This window comes from Somniosus microcephalus, chromosome 11 (genome assembly GCF_052327205.1).
Source record: "Somniosus microcephalus isolate GS21.2 chromosome 11, FLI_Smic_1.0, whole genome shotgun sequence".
Classification (NCBI taxonomy): Eukaryota; Metazoa; Chordata; class Chondrichthyes; order Squaliformes; family Somniosidae; genus Somniosus; species Somniosus microcephalus.
The window spans coordinates 209,487,823-209,510,687 of record NC_140997.1 but is presented as its reverse complement, the minus strand read 5'-3'; the positions used below and the strand labels follow the sequence as shown (position 1 = coordinate 209,510,687).

The 22,865-nt window shown below is 43.9% G+C and overlaps 1 protein-coding gene across 14 annotated transcripts in view; it reads left to right on the top strand.

The window, feature by feature from the left end:
- Positions 1 to 22,865, top strand: part of atp2b2 (ATPase plasma membrane Ca2+ transporting 2) — a 784,580-nt gene that overhangs the window by 531,020 nt on the left and 230,695 nt on the right. For all 14 annotated transcript variants that reach the window (XM_086001789.1, XM_086001795.1, XM_086001794.1 and 11 more), the window contains one exon: positions 21,678 to 21,935. In XM_086001789.1, coding sequence (XP_085857915.1) covers positions 21,678 to 21,935 — 258 coding nt within the window. The remainder of the gene's footprint in view (positions 1 to 21,677; positions 21,936 to 22,865) is intronic.

The following is a 22,865-nucleotide window of genomic DNA, read 5'->3' as shown; positions in this document are numbered from 1 at the left end:
ACCTCTGACAGAGCAGCACTCCCTCATTGTGACACTGTGTCAGCCTAGATTTTATGCTCAAGTCCCTGGGGTGTGACTTGAACCCACAACCTACTGACTCGGGCGAGAGTGCCACCGGTGACACCCAAGTACATTATTGGGCCAGAGTACATAAAGCTTTAGGCTGCATGTTGCTTTGGTAAAGCTGACCTGTGAGTGCTTGGTGTTCATCTGAGGGGGAGGAGGCCGAAATTCTATTTTTCTGAAGCAATGAAGTGCCTATTTTTTTTTGGTGAAGTTAATAAATCGCTAACAAAATATAAGGATTTTGCGGCTTTAAAATGTGTGACTCCTGAGAAAGTGATTTTCTTGGCAAAAACAGAGATCTGCCTATCATGATGGACCTGTAATAATCAGCGTTAACACTTTTTCAAGCAGCTAAGAAGGCACTTAATTAAAAAAGTGTTGAATAGTTCATTGCTCTCATTAAGGAGGTACAGCTGTAGTTTAAAATGGCTAAAGACCAGGAGAGAAAATCTTTATGTGCAAGAGACTGTGGGGTTCATTTTGGCTTTGGACTGTTAAACACCGCTCCTGATTTTCGTTTCCATTGAAGCTGGCCATCTCCAAATTGTTCAGAACTCTTTTGGGATTGAAAGAATTTGGATGACAGACAATGTTGCTTGGATTTGAGAAGTTTACACCCTAGGGATAATCTTCTGATGGCGCCCGTGACGGGTAGCCTTGCCCACCGAGAGTGCGGGTTGGAAATTCTGGCAATGCTTCACGTGATTTTCTGACCATTCAGTTGTGATCATAAAATCATGTACAGCGAGCCCCCAAATTTCTGATCTGTGTTGCCATCAGGTTAGGCCCCCTGCTTGGTGTCAGAAAATTGTACAGCTTCCGTATTCATCTAACTGCCTTTGAAAGGATACAGTATTCAACTGGGGGGGCGGTGGGGGCAGGTGCGGTGGTGGTGGTTTAAGGGCAGGGGCGGGTGAAACTGCAATGCACAGTCACCTGTTGAGTGCTCCCACAATGAACGCCCTTTTTATAGTCCATATATTTTTAATGGTAATATAAAAATTAGGTTTAACTCATAACGGAGTAACAGGAGTAGGCCATTCAGCCCCTCGAGCCTGTTCCGCCGTTAAATTCGATCATGGCTGATCTGTATCTTAACTCCATCTACCCGCCTTGGTTCCATATCCCTTAATACCCTTGCCTAACAAAAATCTATCAATCTCATTTTTTAAGTTTTCAATTGATCTAGCCTCCACATCTTTTTGGGGGAGGGAATTCCTGATTTCCATTACTCTTTGTCTGAAGAAGTGCTTTCTGACATCACCACTGAATGGCCCTGCTCTAATTTGAATATTATGCCCCCTTGGGAGTAGAAATGCAAAAGAATGAAATCTCGCTTCATAAGTCCCACTGATTTATTTTACCTTTAAATTGTCATATGAAGTTACCACCTCTAATTGGCATCCTGTATTGAATCACCATATCCAGCGTTGATGTACTGGCAGTGCATCTTTATTGTGTACTGCAGCTTGTATCACTTGTTTTGCCTTGTCGCAGTGTTGTTAGAATACTAATGGATTTCTCATAGTGCAGCTTACAGGCGTTTTGGGAATTGAAGCAATAATGTTTTGCTGCTAATCTGGCCCGTCCCTTTAAGGTCAGTGCTCAGATACTCCCTGTGGGAAATGATCCTGAGTCAATTAGAGGTTAATTGTTGTTGTTGAAAGTTTCTGTAGTTTGGCTCCTCTACTTATTATCTCCATGACCCCAACCCGCTCCCAGATTATCTCAAAGTCAGAAAAACCAGCAGGAAACAACTAGGATCCTCGCTTTTTGATATAGAATCATAGAAATTTATGGCACAGAAGGAGGCCATTCATACCATCGTGTCTGTGCCGGCTGACAAAGACCTCTCCCGCCTAATCCCACTTTCCAGCTCTTGGTCCGTAGCCCTGTAGGTTACGGTACTTCAAGTGTATATCCAAGTACTTTTTAAATGTGATGAGGGTTTCTGCCTCTACCACCCTTTCGGGCAATGAGTTCCAGACCCCCACCATCCTCTGGGTGAAAAGAAGTTCTCCTCAACTCCCCTCTAAACCGTCTACCAATTACTTTAAATCTATGCCTCCTGGTTATTGACTGCTCTGCTAAGGGAAATAGGTCCTTCCTATCCACTCTATCTAGGCCCCTCAAAATGTTTTACACCTCAATTAAGTCTCCCCTCAGCCTCCTCTGTTCCAAAGAAAACAGCCCCAGCCTATCCAACCTTTCCTCATAGCTAAAATTTTTCAGTCATGTCAACATCCTCGTAAATCTCCTCTGTACCCTCCCTAGTGTGATCACATCTTTCCTGTAATGAGGTGACCAGAACAGTATGCTTTAATCTAGCTGTGACCTAACTAGTGTTTTATACAGTTCAACCTCTTGGTGTTTAATGCAAAAGGTGACAGCTGCAATGTGACATTTGCAGTCGTGACAAATACTCAAATTTTTATGTGACAGAAAAGCAAATGTTTGGTTTATCGGGGAAATGTACACCAGTGAAAAATTCATGAACCCCTTCCTGCCTCTTAAAATGTTGAAGTGCAGGTAACAGGCCTTGGACAAGGCTCTTGCAAAAGGAAGGCGGAGGCCTAATTAACATACCAAAGTCGCAGCCTGATGACATCATCGGCGCAGCGACTTAAACTTAAATAGTAAATGATGGGAAGGCGGAACCTGTGGGATTCCCGGCAGTTATTCCAAGGTGGGAGCTCCAGGCTCTCCAAGGTAATTGACTTTTTTTTTTAGCTCTCCTTCAGGAGCAGGTGTGCTCCCCCAGGGCCCTCCAGGAAGCCTTCAGCCTCCCCCAGCCCCGATCTCCAGCCTCTCCAGCTGCAGCCTCCTGCCACTAGTGTTCTCTCACATTCATCGGCCAGGTGCTAGGTGGGAGGTGGCCCTACAAAAATTAATCAGGTCCTGCCTCATTGGCTGAGGGAGGAATGTTGAGGAGTAGTGCCATGGGATCTTTTGCGTCCTCAGTTTAATGTCCCATCCAGAAGCTTGTGGTTTCAACAATGTAGCACACTCTCGGTCCTGCACTGAAGTGTTAGCCTAGATTATATGCTCAAATTGGTAGTGGGGTCTAAACCCACAACCTCTTCACTTGGAGGTGAAGTGCAACCAACTGAGCCAAACTGACTAGTTCTTTGCTTGTACGACAATATGCCACCAATCAAAGGGAGGGCTCACTTGGAGGATGCCACCTTGAATAACATTGCCGATAAGAGCATTGAGGGGTAAGAGAAGGTGAATGTACAATCTTGCCCTAAGCTATGACATAGTTGCATACAGTTCTTATGTCTTGCTCTATTTATTCATTTTTGCATTGAATTTACAGCATAGAAACAGGCCATTCAGCCCAACTGGTCTGTGCTGCTGTTTATGCTCTACACGAGCCTCCTACCACCCTGCTTCATCTAACCCTATCTGCATATTTTTTTTATTTTTTTAAATTCATTGATGGGATGTGGGCGTCGCTGGCTAGGCCTGCATTTAGTGCCCATCCCTAATTGCCCTTGAGAAGATGGTGGTGAGCCGTCTTCTTGAACTGCTGCAGTCCATATGGTGTAGGTACACCCACAATGCTGTTAGGAAGGGAGTTTTAGGATGTTGGCCCAGCGACAGTGAAGGAACGGCGATACAGGTCCAAGTCAGGATGGTGTGTGGCTTGGAGGGGAACTTGTAGGTGGTGATGTTCCCATGCGTCTGCTGCCCTTGTCCTTCTAAGTGGTAGAGGTTGTGGGTTTGGAAGGTGCTGTTGAAGGAGCTTTGGCGAGTTGCTGCAGTGCATCTTGTAGATGGTAGACACTGCAGCCACAGTGCGCCGGTGGTGGAGGGAGTGAATGTTGAAGGTGGTGGATGGAGTGCCAATCAAGCGGGCTGCTTTATCCTGAATGGTGTCGAGCTTCTTGAGTGTTGTTGGAGCTGCACTCATCCAGGCAAGTGGAGAGTATTCCATCACACTCCTGACTTGTGCCTTGTAGATGGTGGAAAGGCTTTGGGGAGTCAGGAGGTGAGACACTCGCCGCAGAATTCCCAGCCTCTGGCCTGTTCTTGTAGCCACAGTATTTATATGGCTGGTCCAGTTCAGTTTCTAATCAATGGTAACCCCCAGGATGTTGATAGTGGGGGATTCAGCGATGGTAATGCCATTGAATGTCAAGGGGAGATGGTTAGAGTCTCACTTGTTGGAGATGGTCATTGCCTGGCACTTGTGTGGTGCGAATGTTACTTGCCACTTGTCAGCCCAAGTCTGAATGTTGTCCAGGTCTTGCTGCATATGGACACGGACTGCGTCAGTATCTGACGAGTCTCGAATGGTGCTGAACAGTGTGCAATCATCAGCGAACATCCCCACTTCTGACCTTATGATGGAGGGAAGGTCATTGATGAAACAGCTGATGTGTTTATCTAGCTTCCCCTTAAAGGCATCTGTGCTATTCGACTCAACTACTTCATGTGGTAGGAAGTCCTAACCACTCTCTGGGCAAAGAAGTTAGACAGAACAATGCAAACAACAGTTAATATCTTTTGACTACGAGCCTTGTTGTCTGTTGGAGATAGCATTATACCGCTTCTCCGTCATTGTAGGCCCAGAACGACAGCTTGCCAGCACTGCCAGCAGACCAGGACAAGGCAGCACTTCAGAGCACACGACATCCCTCTCAACAGTGTTTGCACACACATCCCAGAGGAAGCAGCTAGTGAACTGGAGGAGGCAGCACTGGGTGAATCACAGGGCACGAATGAGGAGGAGTGAGATACTACCGAATGCCATCAAGAACCATAGGATTTTAGGGACTGCAGCAGTGTGGTGACATTGAGCAGACATATTACACTAGTTAGTAGGAAAGAGGATGAAATTGCAGCCTGTGCTGACCGATGTACCAGTCTGTTGTTCCATACATCTGTGGGCACCACATATGCTAGACGAGAAGGATATGGAGCCAGAAAGCTCGAGTACAGGCTAACCTTGTCTGTAATGTATCTTTGCAGCAGATGGCACACCTCAGCAAGTGGCTCCTTGCTGATCCAAAGTATGTAAAGCCAGCTCCTAATATTTTCTATATATTCAGTTTCTCTGTGGTGTTGTTAATGATTCAGCTGCGTACCCACACAACGTAGGGAAAATACATTCAACATTAGCTGAAAATTTGAAAACATTAATTCATACTCCAAATGTTACCTTAAAAATAAATTCAGAAGAAACATTTCATAACTTTTTCCCCTATTATCCCTTTTAAATTGGGAATTCAACTTGCATGATTGTAATGGTGGATGTACAGCTCGTTGGAGCTTCCAACCAAACATTGGAAATACAAAAGGGCCTGCTAAAGGCCTTCGTTATCCTCAGCTGAATGCACACTGAATAAGCCTCCCACACAAATGGAGCAGGAGCAATTGATATAGGAGATTAGCCCACTGGAAACACGAACTGTACAAGCATGAAGTGTTTACCAGTTGAAACCGCTAGCTCCACAATTGGGCATGCACTACTCTACTTTTGACAGATATTGTCTCTTTTTCCAGTGCTTTACCTGTAATGAGAAAGATAAAATACAGTTGTAGAGTTACCTGGGGTGCAGATCTAAGATCACTTTGTTTAGGTCTGAAGATTTGGATTCGGGTTCAGACGAACAGTGAGGAATGATGGTTTCTGATGATGTCCAATGGCCCTGTATGACTGAGAAAGTTAGGGTAGGTCCTAGGGACCCGATTGAAAACCCAATTTTTCTTTGTGAGTGAACTGATCAACTAAGATTAGAATTTGGTGGGCTTGAATGAGTTCTTGTCAGAAATCCCTTTACCTCGGACTTCCATAGAAAATTCTATCTATATTGTGGAGAGAATTCTGAATATTAAAATCAATTTAACTTTTAGTTCTATTTGTTTTAATTAGATTTTACTTCACAGATGAGTTAGTAAACACACTACTCATTGTGGAACCAGTAAGACCACTCCAGAGTCTACTTGTAAGTAAAACAATGTTGATCTCAATCCAGTCCCCAGTATATGTAAGTCCAGAAGTTGATCTAAAATCTCTGCTCTGAGAAGCAAGGCTTAACCAATATTGTCAACAGAATTGGTGTAAAACAGGGGACCTTCTCCAACTGACGAAACATTAATAATGAATTCTACCATTTCCCTTATTATATGACCAGCAATTTTTAAGTGGCTTGTTACCTGCTTGAAAAGTGTTGAAGCATCGTTATTGTCGGTGCTCCATGATTTATTTTTTTTGCTTCCATTAATGGAGTCCCATTCTCAGGAATTACATGTTTCTAAAGTATTTTTCACACAATTCCGTAAGCTTAGAGTAAAAATGGGCATTTCTTCCATTTTTCTCTGTCAGATTTAAGTAATGCTTCTTTTGCACTGTCATATCTCTCCCCATTTTGGAATTCACAAGCAACTACTGAATGAGGCCTTTGTATTTCTCAAAGTGGGGTCGAAGCATGTACTAATTTATGAAGCACTGCAAAGAACACAACACATAATGCAACACAATTAATTTATTTCCTCTCCCAGTTGGACATTTATCCATTGGGGCAAATTTTGCGGTTGGGACCAATTCTTTACTGAATATTAAATTAAATGTCTTTTTTGCCATCAAATTAGCATTTACTTACTGTGTTTCATGTCCTATGCAATTGGAAAGATTTTAGTACTTCTACATAACTTGATAGGATTCTAAAGAGACTGCAACAAAATGTGCCACAAAACAATGCAAGGCTTCCTGTGGGCTGACCTATTAGTGCAATATGTATTCTAGTTGCAGAAAAATCATGATTTACGTGGGGGGTTTTCAAGTAATAGGGTCAAATTTAACTGATGGCAGGGAACGGGTGGGCAGCAGGTGGATTGCGACCACTGCCTGCCCATTCTTGCCGGCAGGAGGTCCTCGCTTTCCATTCCACCGGCGAGCTACAGGCGCCAAACCGATGCTCCGCTGCAGCAGGAGTGCTCCTCCTGGCCTCAGGGAAAATAATTAGACATTTCCCAGGCTGTTTTATGAGCACCCGCTGCCCCCCCCCCCCAACCCCCAGCGGTCCCTTTTAAGGACCATTGGTTAGGCCACTCACCACCTGGTGCTAATGGGTGGAGCTTGCACACCACACGCTCTACCCATTTGTATTTTGGAAATGCATTCAGGGTCCTATGTACATCATAGGATCTCAGTTGGTATACTTTAATGAGGCTCTCGTCTGCTTCAGGCAGGTGCTTGGTCACCTTGTGAAGGCACCAGACAGAATGGTGACAGACGGGATTGAAGTAGGAACAGGGCGGTAAGCGCAGCACTCTGATTTTAGGGCCTTTACCTCCCTGTTCAAGCCGCCGGACTGACTTTTATGTGTTTTACCATTCCAAACATCTCAGTCTGTCACTGTCAAATGGCAATAACAATCACTTGCACTAAAATAAATTTATTTGATGTTCTTCCCAATAAGAATTTCTATTGACTGAAAGTAAAAGGAGAAGAAATGCAGCAAAGAATGTTATATTAGTGTTCACTGTTGCATTCAAATTCAGCAAAGATTTATTTAACATGGTGTTTGGAATGCTTCCTTCATAACTTGGTCTGTTGCAAAATACACATCAAATTTGCAAGGATTGAGTATGTGCTTTTCAAGGGAGGGTCACATTAAACTTAACGCCCTGTTCAGCCATCCAACACACCCTGGGGAATTGTCCTTTATGACTGGAAAGTTCCCATAATTGCTTTGGTGAATCTTGGAAGCTGTGGAAGTCATGCGGTGATCAAGATATTTGTTTGCTACCCCCGTGGTTACTGGTTTAGATCCCAGCACTGTCTGACACATGACTTTACCAACCACCTTGCCACCTATTTTGTAGATACATGGGATGATTTTATTTTTACTGCCAAATACACTTTTCATTTTTGTTTTCCGGGAGCTGAAAAGATAACACAATTACGAAAAAATCTGCAGTGCAACCTTGAATGTTAACATTACAGTACAGGGTATTAGGTTTACACAAATGGGCATCCAAACAGGAAACAGGCAGCCTGCCCACTTTCTCCGCACAATTTCTGCTGGGCTTCCTTGTTAAGTCTGTGTGTTATATTGAGAATTAATACACAGACCACAAGAGTAAAATTTAACAGGTCTTTACTAGTCGAAGGTCAGGGCGGAACTGCCCAATAAATCATTACACAGCACTTATATACTGGTGTGGTCACCACCGGTATTACAGTATATAGCAGCCAAGATAAAGTAGTGCAACTCTTAAAATAGTTCTCTTAAAGGTGGAACGGTTACATACACTACAATCCTCCCTTTTTAGCTTAACAGTATATGTTTCCCATTAAACATAACATCATAACATATATACACAACTTCATGTAAAAACAGTTCACAGATTCAGTCTCTGCGGTGGCGCCTCCTGCGCTTCCTGACTCGGTCCGGATAACGCCTCGGTGGTGTAGTAGTTTTCGATGGTGTAGTAGGTTCTTGTTGCTGGGGTGACTCATCTAATAGTCCTTCACTGGACTTAACAGCTTGAACTTCCGTAGCTTCAGAACCAGCTTGAACTTCCGTAACTTCAGAACCAGCATTGCTGACTTCTAAAAGCTCGAGTACCTTGGGAAGTTTTTCTACTTCCAGACTAATTTGACTCAGTTCGGAGAGACCACGTGCGCGACCTGGCAGGGGTGATAATAGTTCAGATGAGTCATCATCTTCTGCTTTTCTATTGTCTTCTATTTCCTCCATGCCCAGCTGGACGTTAGCCAGCTTTTGTTCCAAATCCAGACATCTCTCCTGAAGAGACTTCTTCATGTGTTCAGCTTCATCCAGCTTTTTCTGGGCTTCCTGCAAGTCTTTTACTAATGACATCACTTGTGATTTCAATACTTCAACTTCATTCGGAGATTGATTGTTCGGACTATTCAATCCCTCTACTGGAGCAGCTGTTTCAGCGTTCTGTTGTTCTACATTGACGTGAGTCAGCGTACTCTTGGCATCCAAGGGCTGCTCTGCTGCAATCTTCTCAGTCTGTGTTGCAACCTCAGCTGTTTCACTAACTTTTGAAAGCTCCGAAACCCTTTCCTTTGAAGATTGCAGCTCATGTTCAAGTTTTTCCAATTTCAGAGTCTTGTCCCTCAGCATATGAAGGAGTTGGCTGACCGTTAACTCTTCTGACATCAGACGTTTCCCAGTATCGTCGTCATGTGTTTTTGACGTATAGGCTGCAGGGCTGTTTGTAACCTTGCACTGGGGGTCCTTTGTTGCTTTTCATTCGCCATCATCCGCAGCCTCCACCGTTCGAATTTCAACAAATGAATCGTCCGGTGATGCTGCACCCAACTTCAGTAGGAGCTCGGAATTCATGGCAACCACATCAGCCTTTCCTGCCTGCAACCTGCTAACAAGCGCCTTCAGTTGCTGAACATCCTGCTCCACCAGATTAAGGCACGCACCTTCAGAAACTGAATCAGCTTTGATTCGTTTGGCCTCCTCGCGCAGACGGTTTGTGTGTTCCTGCTCCATTTTCTCAATCAGCTGCTTCTGCTGTCTTCCCAGATTCTCCAACTCTGTGTCAAAGAACTTTTTCTTTGCATTCATCTCTTGCTCAAAACGGTGAATCATTTGTTCTAATTGCTGTTGTAGTTTGAAATTGAGTTGCGTTCGAGCCCCGGGTTCCTCAGAAATGTGCATGTCTGTAGACTGGACAGACTCAGAATTCTCTGTCAAACTATGTTGTTGTTGTTCAGTGGAATTCTGTTCTGATACTTTGTTCTCTCCTGAAGCATTTATACACTCCTTCGTTTTTCCATCATTAGTCTGCAAGTCCATTTTAGACTTGTCTTTTGCACATGGGCTGGTCTTACCATCATCAGTTCCAGGGTCTGAGCTGATTGTCTTCCCCGAGTTCTCACTCTCTGCTTTGTCACTGTCGCTGCTGCATATGCCCTCATCCAATATTCTGGACAATCGTGCAGGTTTGACATCTTTTCTTTTTCCGGAATCTCCCGTTATTGCTTTTAGGGAGTGCCAGTCCATCTTTATTTTCCTGATCCACTCCCGTCCCAAAAGTGGTGGACCTCCCTCAGGTAGTACATATAAGTCCATTCCTTGGTGTTCTTTGCCCTTGTGTCTCACCTTGACTTTTATCTTTCCGATGGGGTATACTCTTTGCCCCGTGTATGTCTTCAAGACAATCTCGGTATCTCTCAAGGGTATACGTGAGAATAGCCGCTTGTAGTCCCTTCGGTTTATGACTGTTAAGGCTGATCCTGTGTCCAATTCCATTTTCACTTGGACTCCGGCTATCTTGAGCGTGACCCAGATAGTTTGTAGGTCAGCTTCCTTACTCACATTGTGAATTCTCAGACTACCCAGTTCCTGGTTGTTGGAGTCTGAATCCGAATTCTGTTCATCCGAACTCTTCTCAGCCACCTTATGTACCTTTCTGCACTTTTCCTGCGGTGACTTTTTGTTGCTGGTCTTCTTTCCTGACCGGCATACTTTAGCTATGTGACCAAGCTTGCCACATTTTTTACATTCCTGGTTTTTAAACCAGCATTGGTTCTGATCGTGTGTTGTCTTCCCACAACGATAACATTTCGTTGTACCCAAAGCCATTTGATCTCCGTTGAGTACCGCTGCATTTCCGCAGTGCCTCTCGCTGCGGCTTCGTGCGATGCTGCAATAGTGACAGCCTTATCAAGTGTAAGATCATTCTCTTCAAGTAGCCGCTTTTGTGTTCCTTCTTTCGACAACCCACACACGAATTTGTCTCTCAGTGCCTCTGTCAGATTTTCCCCAAACTGACAGTATTTCGCTAGCTTACGCAGTTCAATTAAGTACTCCGCGTTGCTTTCCTCTTTCAGTTGCGTTCTCGCATAAAATTTAAATCGTTCCGCTAACATCAGCGGTGTGGGGTTCAAATGATCCTTCAGGACAGCAACAATATTAGCGAAAGTCTGATCCGCCGGTTTAGCTGGTGATAGAAGATGCTTCAATAGCCCGTATGTCTTTGCACCCATTGAGTTTAGTAAGGTTAGTGCTTTATCTTCATTTGATATTTTATTTGCCTTACAATATATCGCTATGCGTTCTACATACGTGGCCCAATCTTCAACATCGGGGTCGAAATCGTTGATGTTACCACGCTTAGGCATCTTCGCAATCTTCTTGAGAAAACAAAAAGAAATTTTTCCTTAACTTTTCTTTTTCAAAACGGCGGTTTCCCGCGCTTGTCTTCTTCCCCGCCTACTTTCAAAATGGCGGTTTCCCGCGCTTGTCTTCTTCCCCGCCTCCGAAAATGGCGGCTTCCCGCGTTTGCCTTTCTCCCCCGCTGGCTGTCTCTTGTCACTCCCACTCGCTCGGTCTCGTTCCCCCTCGCTCGCTCGGTCTCGTCCTCCCTCGCTCGCTCGGTCTCGTTCTCCCTCGCTCGGGCTCTGTCTCTCCTGCTCGCTGTAACGGCGATTGCCGTATTGCTGCGTTCGCCCTCCCCAGCGGTTTTCAGTCGTGCCTCCCAGCCCCTCTTGCAGTCCGGTCCTTTCCCCCCCGGCTGCGGCTGAGTTCTCCGCGGTTTTTTTAATTTTTTTTATTTTCTTCCGCGCAAGCAGTTCTCGGTCGCTGCGCCTCGCGGCCTCGGTAGCTGCCCGGCCTTTTTTTTTTTACCGGTCGCGGTCGAGCTTGCTCTCGACGCTGTTGCGTCTCCCAGCCCGCTTGCAGCCCGGTCTCTCACACCGGCTGTGTTTGCCTTCACCGCGGCTTCCGTGCCTTACGCTGCCCCAGTCTCAGTGCCTCTGGCCCCGACTTCTGTCCGGCTCTTTTCCCCGGCCGTGGTCGAGTTCTCCGCCCTTATCCTCCGATCTTCCCTCCCCTATTTCACAGTCAACGTGGCCGACTCGCTGTTCGTCGCTGATCGGCTTATCCACCACCGTGATAGAAGGGATGATCCTGCCTGTTGCTGATGGAAGGCTTCGTGTTAGAATTCTTCCGTTGCTCTGCAGACTCGAGTCTTTTCTCAGCAGAATGATGAGGGCGGATAATGATGAGAGCGGATGCCTCTTCTCGACGCCCGTTAAACTGCCTTGGATAATCTCTGCCGCAGGGTAAGATCGTACTCGTCGCCACTGTTAAGTCTGTGTGTTATATTGAGAATTAATACACAGACCACAAGAGTAAAATTTAACAGGTCTTTACTAGTCGAAGGTCAGGGCGGAACTGCCCAATAAATCATTACACAGCACTTATATACTGGTGTGGTCACCACCGGTATTACAGTATACAGCAGCTAAGATAAAGTAGTGCAACTCTTAAAATAGTTCTCTTAAAGGTGGAACGGTTACATACACTACATTCCTGAGGCCTATTTAAAGAGGGAATGCACATATTAAAGAAAGCATGGTTGCATTCCCTGAAGCCAGATTTCGTTCTCATGCTGCTGTAAGGAGGGGAATCTGAGAAATGAGTCGGAAGGCTGCCAATTTTTCCCCTAATTGTTTTTTGGGTGTGCGGCCCCATTTAAAGGGCTGCGCGGCCCATTCACAGTTTTTAACATTGGAAAAACCGGTCCCAAGCTGTGCGGTAGCTGAGTAGCTTAGTGCGAACGTTGAAGGCTGCCCCCAGGTTTCCTGATACCTCCCTGGAGGTCCCTGGAGAGGTGGTCAGGGCAACAATGGAGCTACTGTTCCCCAGCGGCCTCAGGAGCATCCCCAGGACCACTATTTGACAGGCCTGGGCAGAGGTGGCTGACTGGGTCAGTGCTATAAGCATCACCCTCAGGACCTGGCTTCAGTGTAGGAAGAGGTTCAGTGATCTCACCAGAGCAGCAAGGGTGAGTACGTTCTTCCTCTCTCCATCTCTCTCAACAACACCTGACAACATTCCTTTCCCTCCCCTCCACCACATCAGTCAACATACAATTACAAGGGCATACTGCAACTCCTCTCTCATTCCAAACACCTCTTCCTTTCCTTTCTTCACAACACACAAACAGTATTCTTGTCTCACATCCTACAACTTGCTCAATCACCAGCACCTCCCAGCACAACTTCCCCAAATCATATTCGATATACTTGGCTGTACATTCATCACATTGCCATCCTCATTCCATCTTGCTTCTCCAGCTCTCAGCACACACACTATATGCACTGAGCCCTTATTACTTGTATAGTACTTCATTCAGCCTTGGGCTCCAGAGCTACGGCCCTTTTACCTTGATTTCTGAATCAAAGAAAGATTGCCCTATACAGTGAGATTAGTTATTGTGATTTCACAATACAGGCATTAGGCAAATGGTATATGGAAGTGGCTTTATCTGTGTGGAAATCTCAGTCTGTTTAGGGACATTGTCACTCAAGTGTTTCACATCTTAGCAAGTATTAGCACTGATGGTCTAAATGTAATTCAATGGCCTGTTCAATTTAGTAAGCGCAAAGAATACACACACTGGCAGAGCAGTCCAATAACTTGTAAGAATTGATTCCTGTGAGACATCCTCCTTGCTGTGATTATCAAATCATTGGCATTACCAGGAATCGGTAATATGTTATACAATTGCATTGCTGTTTTGGAAATACTCCATTCTCTTAACAAGAAAGCTTGAACGACTGCATATAGCGACGCCACTATTCCCAGCCTGAATGGAGATGATTGGGTAATTCCCCCGTCAGTCATGCACTGCTGTAAGTGACTGGCACTGATTTTACGTGCATCATTTGTTTCATCCGCCACTCACTGCATTTTGCTGGAGAAATTACCGTGCTTTTATCAGGAGAAGTTGCTGCAGTTTTCGTCATGAGTTCTGTTTGCTGCAGTTCATAGAGACTCTTTTTAAATAGTCTGTGCAAATAAACTTTGTTTGCTTTGCTGTTTGCTTTGTTTGCTGTAAAATACACTTTGTTGTAAGTCCCGCCTTCCACCAACTCATTGACTGACACAGTCGACACTCCATACAAAGAATCCTCCTGTGTGCGGGACCAAAGATTAAGGTAAAAGTCGAGACTATAGGGGTTGCTACTTTCAACCGATGTAGCTATACTTAACTCGCAGGTTACAGTTTTTTTTAACTGCTGTATCAGCAGTTTCAAGTTGTATATTCTAAAAGTAAAAGTATGAATTTATGCTGAGGACAAGGAATTATTACATCGCTTTTCACTTTCTGTATCTGTGGGGAGACTATTTTTAATGTGCTAGCTGAAGCAAAAGGACTAGATTTTTCACAGTGCAACAGTGCTGCCTGATGGGGGTACCAGCAGTAGACGTACAATTATCACCTTGCTGCTGGTTTCCAGTGCGTTTGCGAAACATCAGCAATAAAAACAGCAGAGATTGCCCTTAATACCACAAACCATTAAAATACATGCTAAAAAAAAATTAGATTCGTTAAAATGCGTGGCAAGAACTGCGAATAATTAAAATATGCACTTAAATAGATATTTGATAGAAACTGCTGAAAAGAATTTGGGGTGGGGATGTTCCACGAGTGTGAATACTGTAGTTTAGAATTGACAAGAGGGGGCCAGGGGAGAGGGTTTAAGGAGAGTGAAGCAAAAAAAATCTGGGGTTATCTTTGCTCTCCAAGATGACTGTTGATGGTTGGTAACTCCCAACTGTCCAGCTTGCTGTTTGCCGCAATACTTCGGCTGCTGCCAGTCTGCTCAACCACTCACTCATAGAAACATAGAAAAATAGGAGCAGGAGTAGGCCATTCGGCCCTTCGAGCCTGCTCCGCCATTCAACATGATCATGGCTGATCCTCCATCTCAATACCATATTCCCGCTCTCTCCCCATACCCCTTGATGCCTTTTGTGTCTAGAAATCTTTCTATCTCCTTCTTAAATATATTCCGTGACTTGGCCTCCACAGCGTTCTGTGGCAGAGAATTCCACAGGTTCACCACCCTCTGAAGAAATTTCTCCTCATCTCAGGCCTAAATGTCCTACCCCATATCGTGAGACTGTGACCCCTCGTTCTAGACCCCCCAGCCAGGGGAAACATCCAGTCTGTCTAGCCCTGTCAGAATTTTATACGTTTCAATGAGATCACCTCCATATTGTATGCCCTTGTCCCCATTAATACTTTAATACTGTACCATCCTGGTCATTCCCCATGGTATGGTGTCCCATCTTTACTTCCTCAAGTCCAACGGGCGCAGGCTTGAGCGTACCTGGTAAAGAAATGGTTTAACCATCCATCACCAGATCTGGCTGGACCATATCAAGTGCTTTCAGGTCTCGCTCTCCACCCCACTATTTCAGGGTCATCCTGGAGAGCAAAGATAACCCCCAGATTATTCTCTTCACTACCAACTATCTCCTTAAACCCCTATCCCCTGCCCCCCTCTACCCTCACCTCCAAGAACAACTCCCAGTAGCTTACAGACTTCATTGGGGGGTAAAGTGCTTTGGGATGTCCTCAAGTCATTAAAAGTGCCATATAAATACAAATTTTCTTTCTTTTTGATTGAGACCATCTGTTCAGCTGCCTCTGCTGCTCCCCCTGCCCTAGCCTTGAACCTGTGTCTTTCTCTAGTTTCTCTCCTATCTCCCCTTATCGCCTCTCTGAGCTCATCTTGTCCATGAAACTTTCTTCCTGCTTCCTTGACCCTCTTCCCACTAAACTGCTGACCACCGAACTTCCCTTTCTGGCCCGCTTGCCAGCTGACATTCTCTTCAGGTGCTGTCCCTTTCTCTTGCAATTATGACCCTTTTCTCAAAAAACCCACCCTTGCAAACTACCGTCCCGTCTGCAACCTCCCTTTCTTCCAAATATCCTCGAGTATGTTGTCACCTCCCAAATTCATGCCCATCTTTTCCACAACTCCATGTTTGAATCTCTCCAATCAGGTTTCCACACCTGCCACAGCACTGAAAAAATCTTAATCAAGTCACAAATGATATGACTATGACTGTGAGCGTGGTGCATTTTCCCTCTTCGTCCTCTTGACTTCTCTGCAACCTTCAGCCATCTAGGCCACACGCTCTGGAATTCCTTCCTCAGAGCCCTCCTCCACTCCACCTTTCTCTGGTCCTTTAAGACTCTCCTTAAACCCACCTCTTTGACCAAACTTTTGGTCACCCCTTGTAATATCGCCTTTTCTGGCTCATTTCGGTCCATTTTTATCTAATTATGCCTCTATGAAGTGCCGTGGGACATGTTTCTACTTTAAAGGGGATATATGAATGCAAATTTTTATTGCTGTTGTGGAGATGTGAAAGCATTAAAATTCTTCCAAGTGCTGCTACAAATGGCAGCATCCCTGAGGCCCAAATTGTTCCAAATCGCACAAACACAAAGTGATACAGCTGGTGTAATATAGCAGCTGCGGCTGTTCTGAATAGGGTTGCCAACTCTGGCCAGATGTATTCCTGATGGTTTCATTACATGCCGCCCTGCCTCCCACTGCTCCACCACCACGCTCCCGCCATTGGTCGCCCAACACATCCATCCTCACGGCACACCGTCTTCCCACGCCAATCGGAAAGTGAACAGACTCGTCATGACCCAACTGGATGATTCTTGACTGTTAAGCAACCTTTTTTCCTCAACTCCAATATTTCTATAATAACTAATAAACAAAAGTGTTCAACAAAAATGGAAAAAAACAACGCACAATTTTTTTGGAATCCTTCTGACTTTTCTCCCGGGTTGCTCGCAGTCGTGTCCTGGAGATTAATCTTCAATTCCTGGAGACTCCAGGACAATCTTGGAGGGTTGAAAACCCTCGTCTTGAATGAAACCAACGAGTAGTCCAACACAATGCACCTTTGTGTGGTTGTGATCTGCCTCCACTCAGGGCGATGCCTCAATGTGCCAGCTTGAAATTGTACACAGCCATATGCAGCAAACGCTTGAATTTTAATTAAGCGTGGCTATCAGTGGTCAATAACACTTGCAGTCTGACCAGTAGCATACCTGATCCACGGATGTTGCCTGACCTGCTGAGTTTTTCCAGCATTTTCTGTTGTTGTTCCTGATGCTTCTGTTCAGTGTGCCACATAGAGAAGGGAAGAGAGAAGAATTTTTTAAAAAACAGAAAGCATTATACTTGTTTTTGCCGTAACAAATACACTTGTATGTATCAATTCAATTGTATTGTTTTAAACTTTTGAATTTCATTGGCCAGTATAATGTTTAATAGAATTTTTTTTTCAGAAAAGGAAGCGTTTGTTACTGAAAGCAGATAAGACAACTCAAATGCCTAAATCTTAAAAAATGATGCAAGATTGTAAGGTATTCATTGCTGAGTCTTCTGAGAACAATATGGCAAGGAAAGATATTCAATTAATTTTTCTTTTCAATCTTATTAATAAATATCAGAAACATCAGTGATATCATTCAGTTCATTGCATTGGAGCAATGCCAGCAGTCGGTAGTGTCCGCTAAACTAAGAGAAAGTATTTACACACCAACCCCAATTAATGAAACCAGCTATAACCAAAATGGAGCCACAGAGACTGTACCTGCCTTTATTTTAATTTTTCTGGGTGCATCCTAAATTAATTGTTCTTTTGTTTCCTGAATGTTTGTCTGTTTTGTTTTCATTGTAGATAGTGCCATATGCTCAATCTCACCTTTCCCCATCCAATATTGTGGATAAGTAGATGAAATTCATGCCCTGTCCCCGAACCTCCAAAGTTTCCATTCCAAAATCCCGCTGGCTATTTGCAGTCTCAATTTGCGCTCTCTAACTTGGGTTGAAATAAGTCGTCTGGATGCTATTGTTACAAAGGATGGGTCATGCTCATTAGTTTAATAAAGGCCAGTTTCATTGAAATAACAACAGAAAATGCTGGAAAAACTCAGCAGGCCAGGCAACATCCGTGGAGAGAAAATAGAGTCGACGTTTCGGGTCTAACCCTTTTTCAAAACTGGAAAGGAAATGAAATCTGCAGTATTTTGCTATCGTACCAGTTTCATTTGAAGCTTTCTTGTACTGTCAAATTCAGTTGGCTGATCAGTTGCATTTCATTACTTAAGTATGGAACAGGATTATTTACCAAAGACTGACTCATTCTTCAGTAACTTGCATTCTTCCCTACATTCTGATTCCATCACCTGGTTTGTAGATTTTGCCAATGCCGTGGCACTGGTTGGATTATTAGCTAACTAGGGCCCATATTTCCTCATTATTTGGAAAAAAGGTCGAAATGCTCTTTCTAACCACCAATCAAAATGGCGAGTGGGTGTGATCTCATTGCAACTGATGTTGTGCAACTTGATTCCATTGAAGGGAACAGAAAAATGGCCAATTACAGTGTTTCGAGAATAACTTTCTCAAACGCTTAATGAGCCCTTTAACCATTCTAAAAAATGAAACATTCATGAATCCAGCTGTGAAGTGCACAAAACTTTTAAGCTACGTCGCAGCAGCAAATGTATGACGCCCATTTTACTAATGGAGCTATTGAGAACCTTGTTAACCGCATAATGGAGAAATGGGATAACCTTTGCTGGCAGTGGAGACCTCAGTTATGCACTCCATTGACACAAGAACATCTTTGATGAATGGTTACTATTGCTTTGGGGATCAAACTCCGAGACAGTTAACTTTTTTGCAGAACAGTTACAGACAACTATGAGGAAGAGGTGCAAAGAGAAATTTTTGATGCCCAGTGTTATAAATCTCATCATCATGAAGAAACTACTCATGAAATAACACTGGACGGCCAGCTGGTGGCGCCGTCCAAGGAGTATAAATACTCGGGCGTGGGCCCAGCTTGTCCAGGGACATTTTGTAAGACAGGAACTAGTGAAGTACAACTAGACCTCCATGTTTTGAAACAAGTTGATTAAAGCCTTGCTTTATACTCAAACCAAGTGTGTAGTGAGTTTTATTACATCACCCAGCTCATATAGATCATTGATTCTCATGAGGACCCTGCCCTCTAGCAGTGCTGTGCATTGAGTGCACAGGAGCACCTGATTGTCATTCATGTCAGGTAGCACAGCACAAGTAACTATTGGCAGCTGGTCCAAAAGGAATGACACCGTAGCAACTTGAGTAAAGGACACTCCTCGCACTGATGTACATCATAGTTAGCTGCATATACAGATGTGCCAGAAACAGAAATTCCTCGGTTTACTTCAGTTTTCTTTAAAAAAAAATCTAAAGATGTTGGGAAGTCTAAAGGGTACATATACTGACACCAACGTTCCCTCTAAGCCCTGCAGCTCTCTGTCTTCAATGTTAAATTTCATGCATGCGCGAAACTGTGAATGGACTGCATAGCCCCTTAAAGGGGCCGCGCACCCCCAAAAAATAGGGGAACATTGACTGATGCATGCTAAAATCCCTGTGCGTGCCTGTGTGGGTGTGTGCGGTTGTATGTGTGTGCGTGCGTGCATGTATGTGCATAAGTTGGAAAGATTTTGGGGTGTGAAGTCCTTTTCAGATGTCAGTGTGTCAAGAGTTGTAGTTCTAGCTTGAATATGTGCCCTGCTGCAATATGGGCATATATGGTAAATTGTGGCGGAGCCACTAAGGGGCTCCAATCAATTGTATATAATTCCCTTTAATAATATGTTGGCTACAGCCTGAGTCTGTATCTTTGTTTTCACTGTTTACATGTACAGAGCGCGATCACTTTAAGAGCGCGGGTAAACGCGATGACGTCACGCCGTTCATCACGTGATTCCCCCACCGGCGGGAAAAACGTGATGACGTCATGACGTCAGCCACCGGACCGCCCTAGCAGTCCTCATGGAGCCTCCGAACTGACTAGACCTATATTCGATGTTCTCCTGTAGTTATCTGTTAAACTCTGTTACTTTACATTAAACCTCGTTTATTTGATCGCCTGAGTGGACCTCAGTCTTTTGGATAGGAACTAGACATTCCTACAAAATAATGAAAGAGCTATAGGCAACAAACAGTAAATGTGTAACAGGTTAACAGGTAGACAGAACCTACCTGATGTATGGTACAGTTCAGTATCCTTACCTTAGCAACTGTCTTAAGGTCTGCCATCTACTTCAGTAACTGTTGCCTGGTCCTAGGTACTGGAGACATTTTCAGACTTTTAAAACTCAAGTGTCACATTTTAGGTTTGTTGTCCTTGTGAACGGAAATTGCATATTTGTGTGTTTTACACGTGTCTTTCTTCAGTCTTTTTGAAAGCAGATAAAGACAAGGCTAGATACGAATTGATAAGCTGCTTTATTTCACAGCAAGTGAACGTACAGAGCAACAGATCATCATTTTCACGAAGTTCAGTCAGTAAGATATTGGGCAGTAAGGGTACAGCTCTAAACATAGCGGGGTAGAGTTTCCACTTTGAGCGCAATCAGCAAGTCGGGTGCAAATTGTGTTCAAAATGGTGCTAGTTTACCTCGGTGAAGTTACGGTTCAAGTTTCCGCTCAAACTCACAAACTTGCAATCTTCCATGAACCAATGCAATTGGACAGTGTTTTAGAATGTAATTGTTTATTCTTCCCCCTTGAATTAAAAACTATTCCTTGGTATATTTAAGAGTGGTAACCTGATGCAGTTTTATTAATACAGCTGAAAATGGGTTTATCACGAAAAATAAGCATTTTTATCAAGAGTGTCTAGTCCACCACCTGTGAGTAACCCGATTTTAAATAACTGAAAATGACTTTTGAAAAAAACTACAAAGAACCATTTACTAGTTTCATTGGTGTACACTAGTCAGTTTCTTAGTAAATTAAATATTTTTTACTATTTAAAAACTTTTGAAAGGCACTTAAAAAAAAAAAGCTTAATTTTAAGAGCTTCCTCGAAGAGCTGCAAATGGGCACAATATAGCGGAAACTCGCCATGCTGATTAATTCGATCTGGGGGGCGTGGTCAGTTTTATGGGTGGGGTGACTTCCAGCACAACGTTTTTTAAGTTAGTGCAGAAGGTCACGGAAACTTTGATTTGCGCTGGACGTAACTTGCGTTTGAAATTCCTCGATCTTTTGCGCTGGTTTGGCTGATTTGGGGCGAATTGTGCTGGAACCAGCGCAACCTAGCGGAAACTCTACCCCAGGATGCTCAGACAAAGCCCTTAAACGAGTAATGCCAAGCTTGATGTTACTTGAGCATTAAATCCTGACTTACCTCGCTGCCTGCTTTATTCTCTTCGGCCTTGGTGCACTGTGGACCTTGGCCTTAACTGAAATTTCCCAATTTGAACAAAAAGTGTTTTAACACAGTGCTGCAATTTAACGTGGAAAATTGATAGCTGGCAATTACCACTGCTCCCTGATTTAAATAAAGTTGCCTCAGGAGCATTAATCCTCATTGCACTCAGCAGGGTCCGGCATATTGGCAAAGATCTGCTTACCATCTGATGCTAATAAAGTAGTATGTTCACACCCTCCCTTGAAAATCAACGCCTTCAATTTTATCCTCATTTAAAACTAATCTACAAATAATAACCCGAGTGATCTATTCTATCAAGTGCTTCTAATAATTCATAACACTTTCAAAGAAATGAATTGTTCTATTAAAATAAAAGCTCTGCAGGTTAAATTCCAAAATGGTAAGAAAGGGTCAAGTTTCAGCCGGGCAGGTAGGGTTTAAAGTTGACCCCTGTGATTTGAAAGGCATTGACGTGATGGGCTAGAGTAGACAGAGGGTGGTTGGGCTCATCCTTTACCGTGACTTGCAGTTGAACTAATTCTGTATCTGCTGTCTTCACAGTTTGTGGTAGTGCTGCAAGTGGTATGGAAGATGAGGGGGAATCCGAAGCAGGGTGGATCGAAGGAGCTGCCATCCTACTCTCCGTTTTCTGTGTGGTTTTTGTAACTGCCTTTAATGACTGGAGCAAAGAGAAGCAGTTTCGAGGCTTGCAAAGTCGGATTGAGCAAGAACAGAAGTTCTCTGTTGTCAGAGGAGGCCAAGTCATCCAAATCCCGGTGTCGGAAATTGTTACTGGTGATATTGCACAAATTAAATATGGTAAGCCTGAACAATAGATTCAATTGCATCCAATTGATTGTAATCAAAGAAAGCATATGTTCCACTTAACTGTGTACACTCCAAAAGAAATTCATGGGGCTGAATTTTTCATTTGCATGGTGAGTTTACAGACAAAAATAACTTGCATTTTTGAATTTTTTCTCTCTTTTTTATAACCCCTGTTTCTGGTCCCCCTGTTTGTTTCGGGTCCCCCGTGACACCCACTCTCAAGCCCACACGAGGGCAGAGAATTGACCTGCCGTTTTGGTCCTGATCCACCACTGAAGAAGAATCCTATCCTCTTTGGTTGGGTGACCAGCAGCCAGTCAGTGTAGTTTGTAATACTGTAGTTTCTGATGTTACTGAGGAGAATGTTGATCACATCCAGCGAGATTGTGATAGAAACCTTATATTTAATCCCCTTTGTTACTTTAGGCCTCCCTTTATTAGCCTGTTTTTCAGCTGAGAGGTTTGGCAGGCAACGTGCTAGTGGACTTCAGTGGTGCTCTATAATTGTCTGAAAGGAGGTGCACAAGAGTCCCCTGGGTTGAATCTGTCTCCAGTTTTCTCACTCTCCTTGTCAAATGTTTATTCAGTGTTGCTCAATTATTTTTGTGTATGTCACTCTGAAAATATATCTCTGGGTTTAAATGGGTTTGCATTCTTATTATACTTCCTGCTAATAAACATCACTCCAAATATTTTCCTGCTGTTGACAGCTCCGCTCTCCCAGATAGAACAGATGAAGTCAGAAACTCAATGTGTGAATCCTTATCCTTACATTCTATAACACTTCAGTTGAAGCTCCAGTGTGCTGAATTACCACAGCATCCAGTTTTGATCAAACTTAAGACAATTGTATTGGCTACTCCTAACTGAGATGTAGTTGATTAGTAGAAATATAGAAACATAGAAGATAGGAGCAGGAGT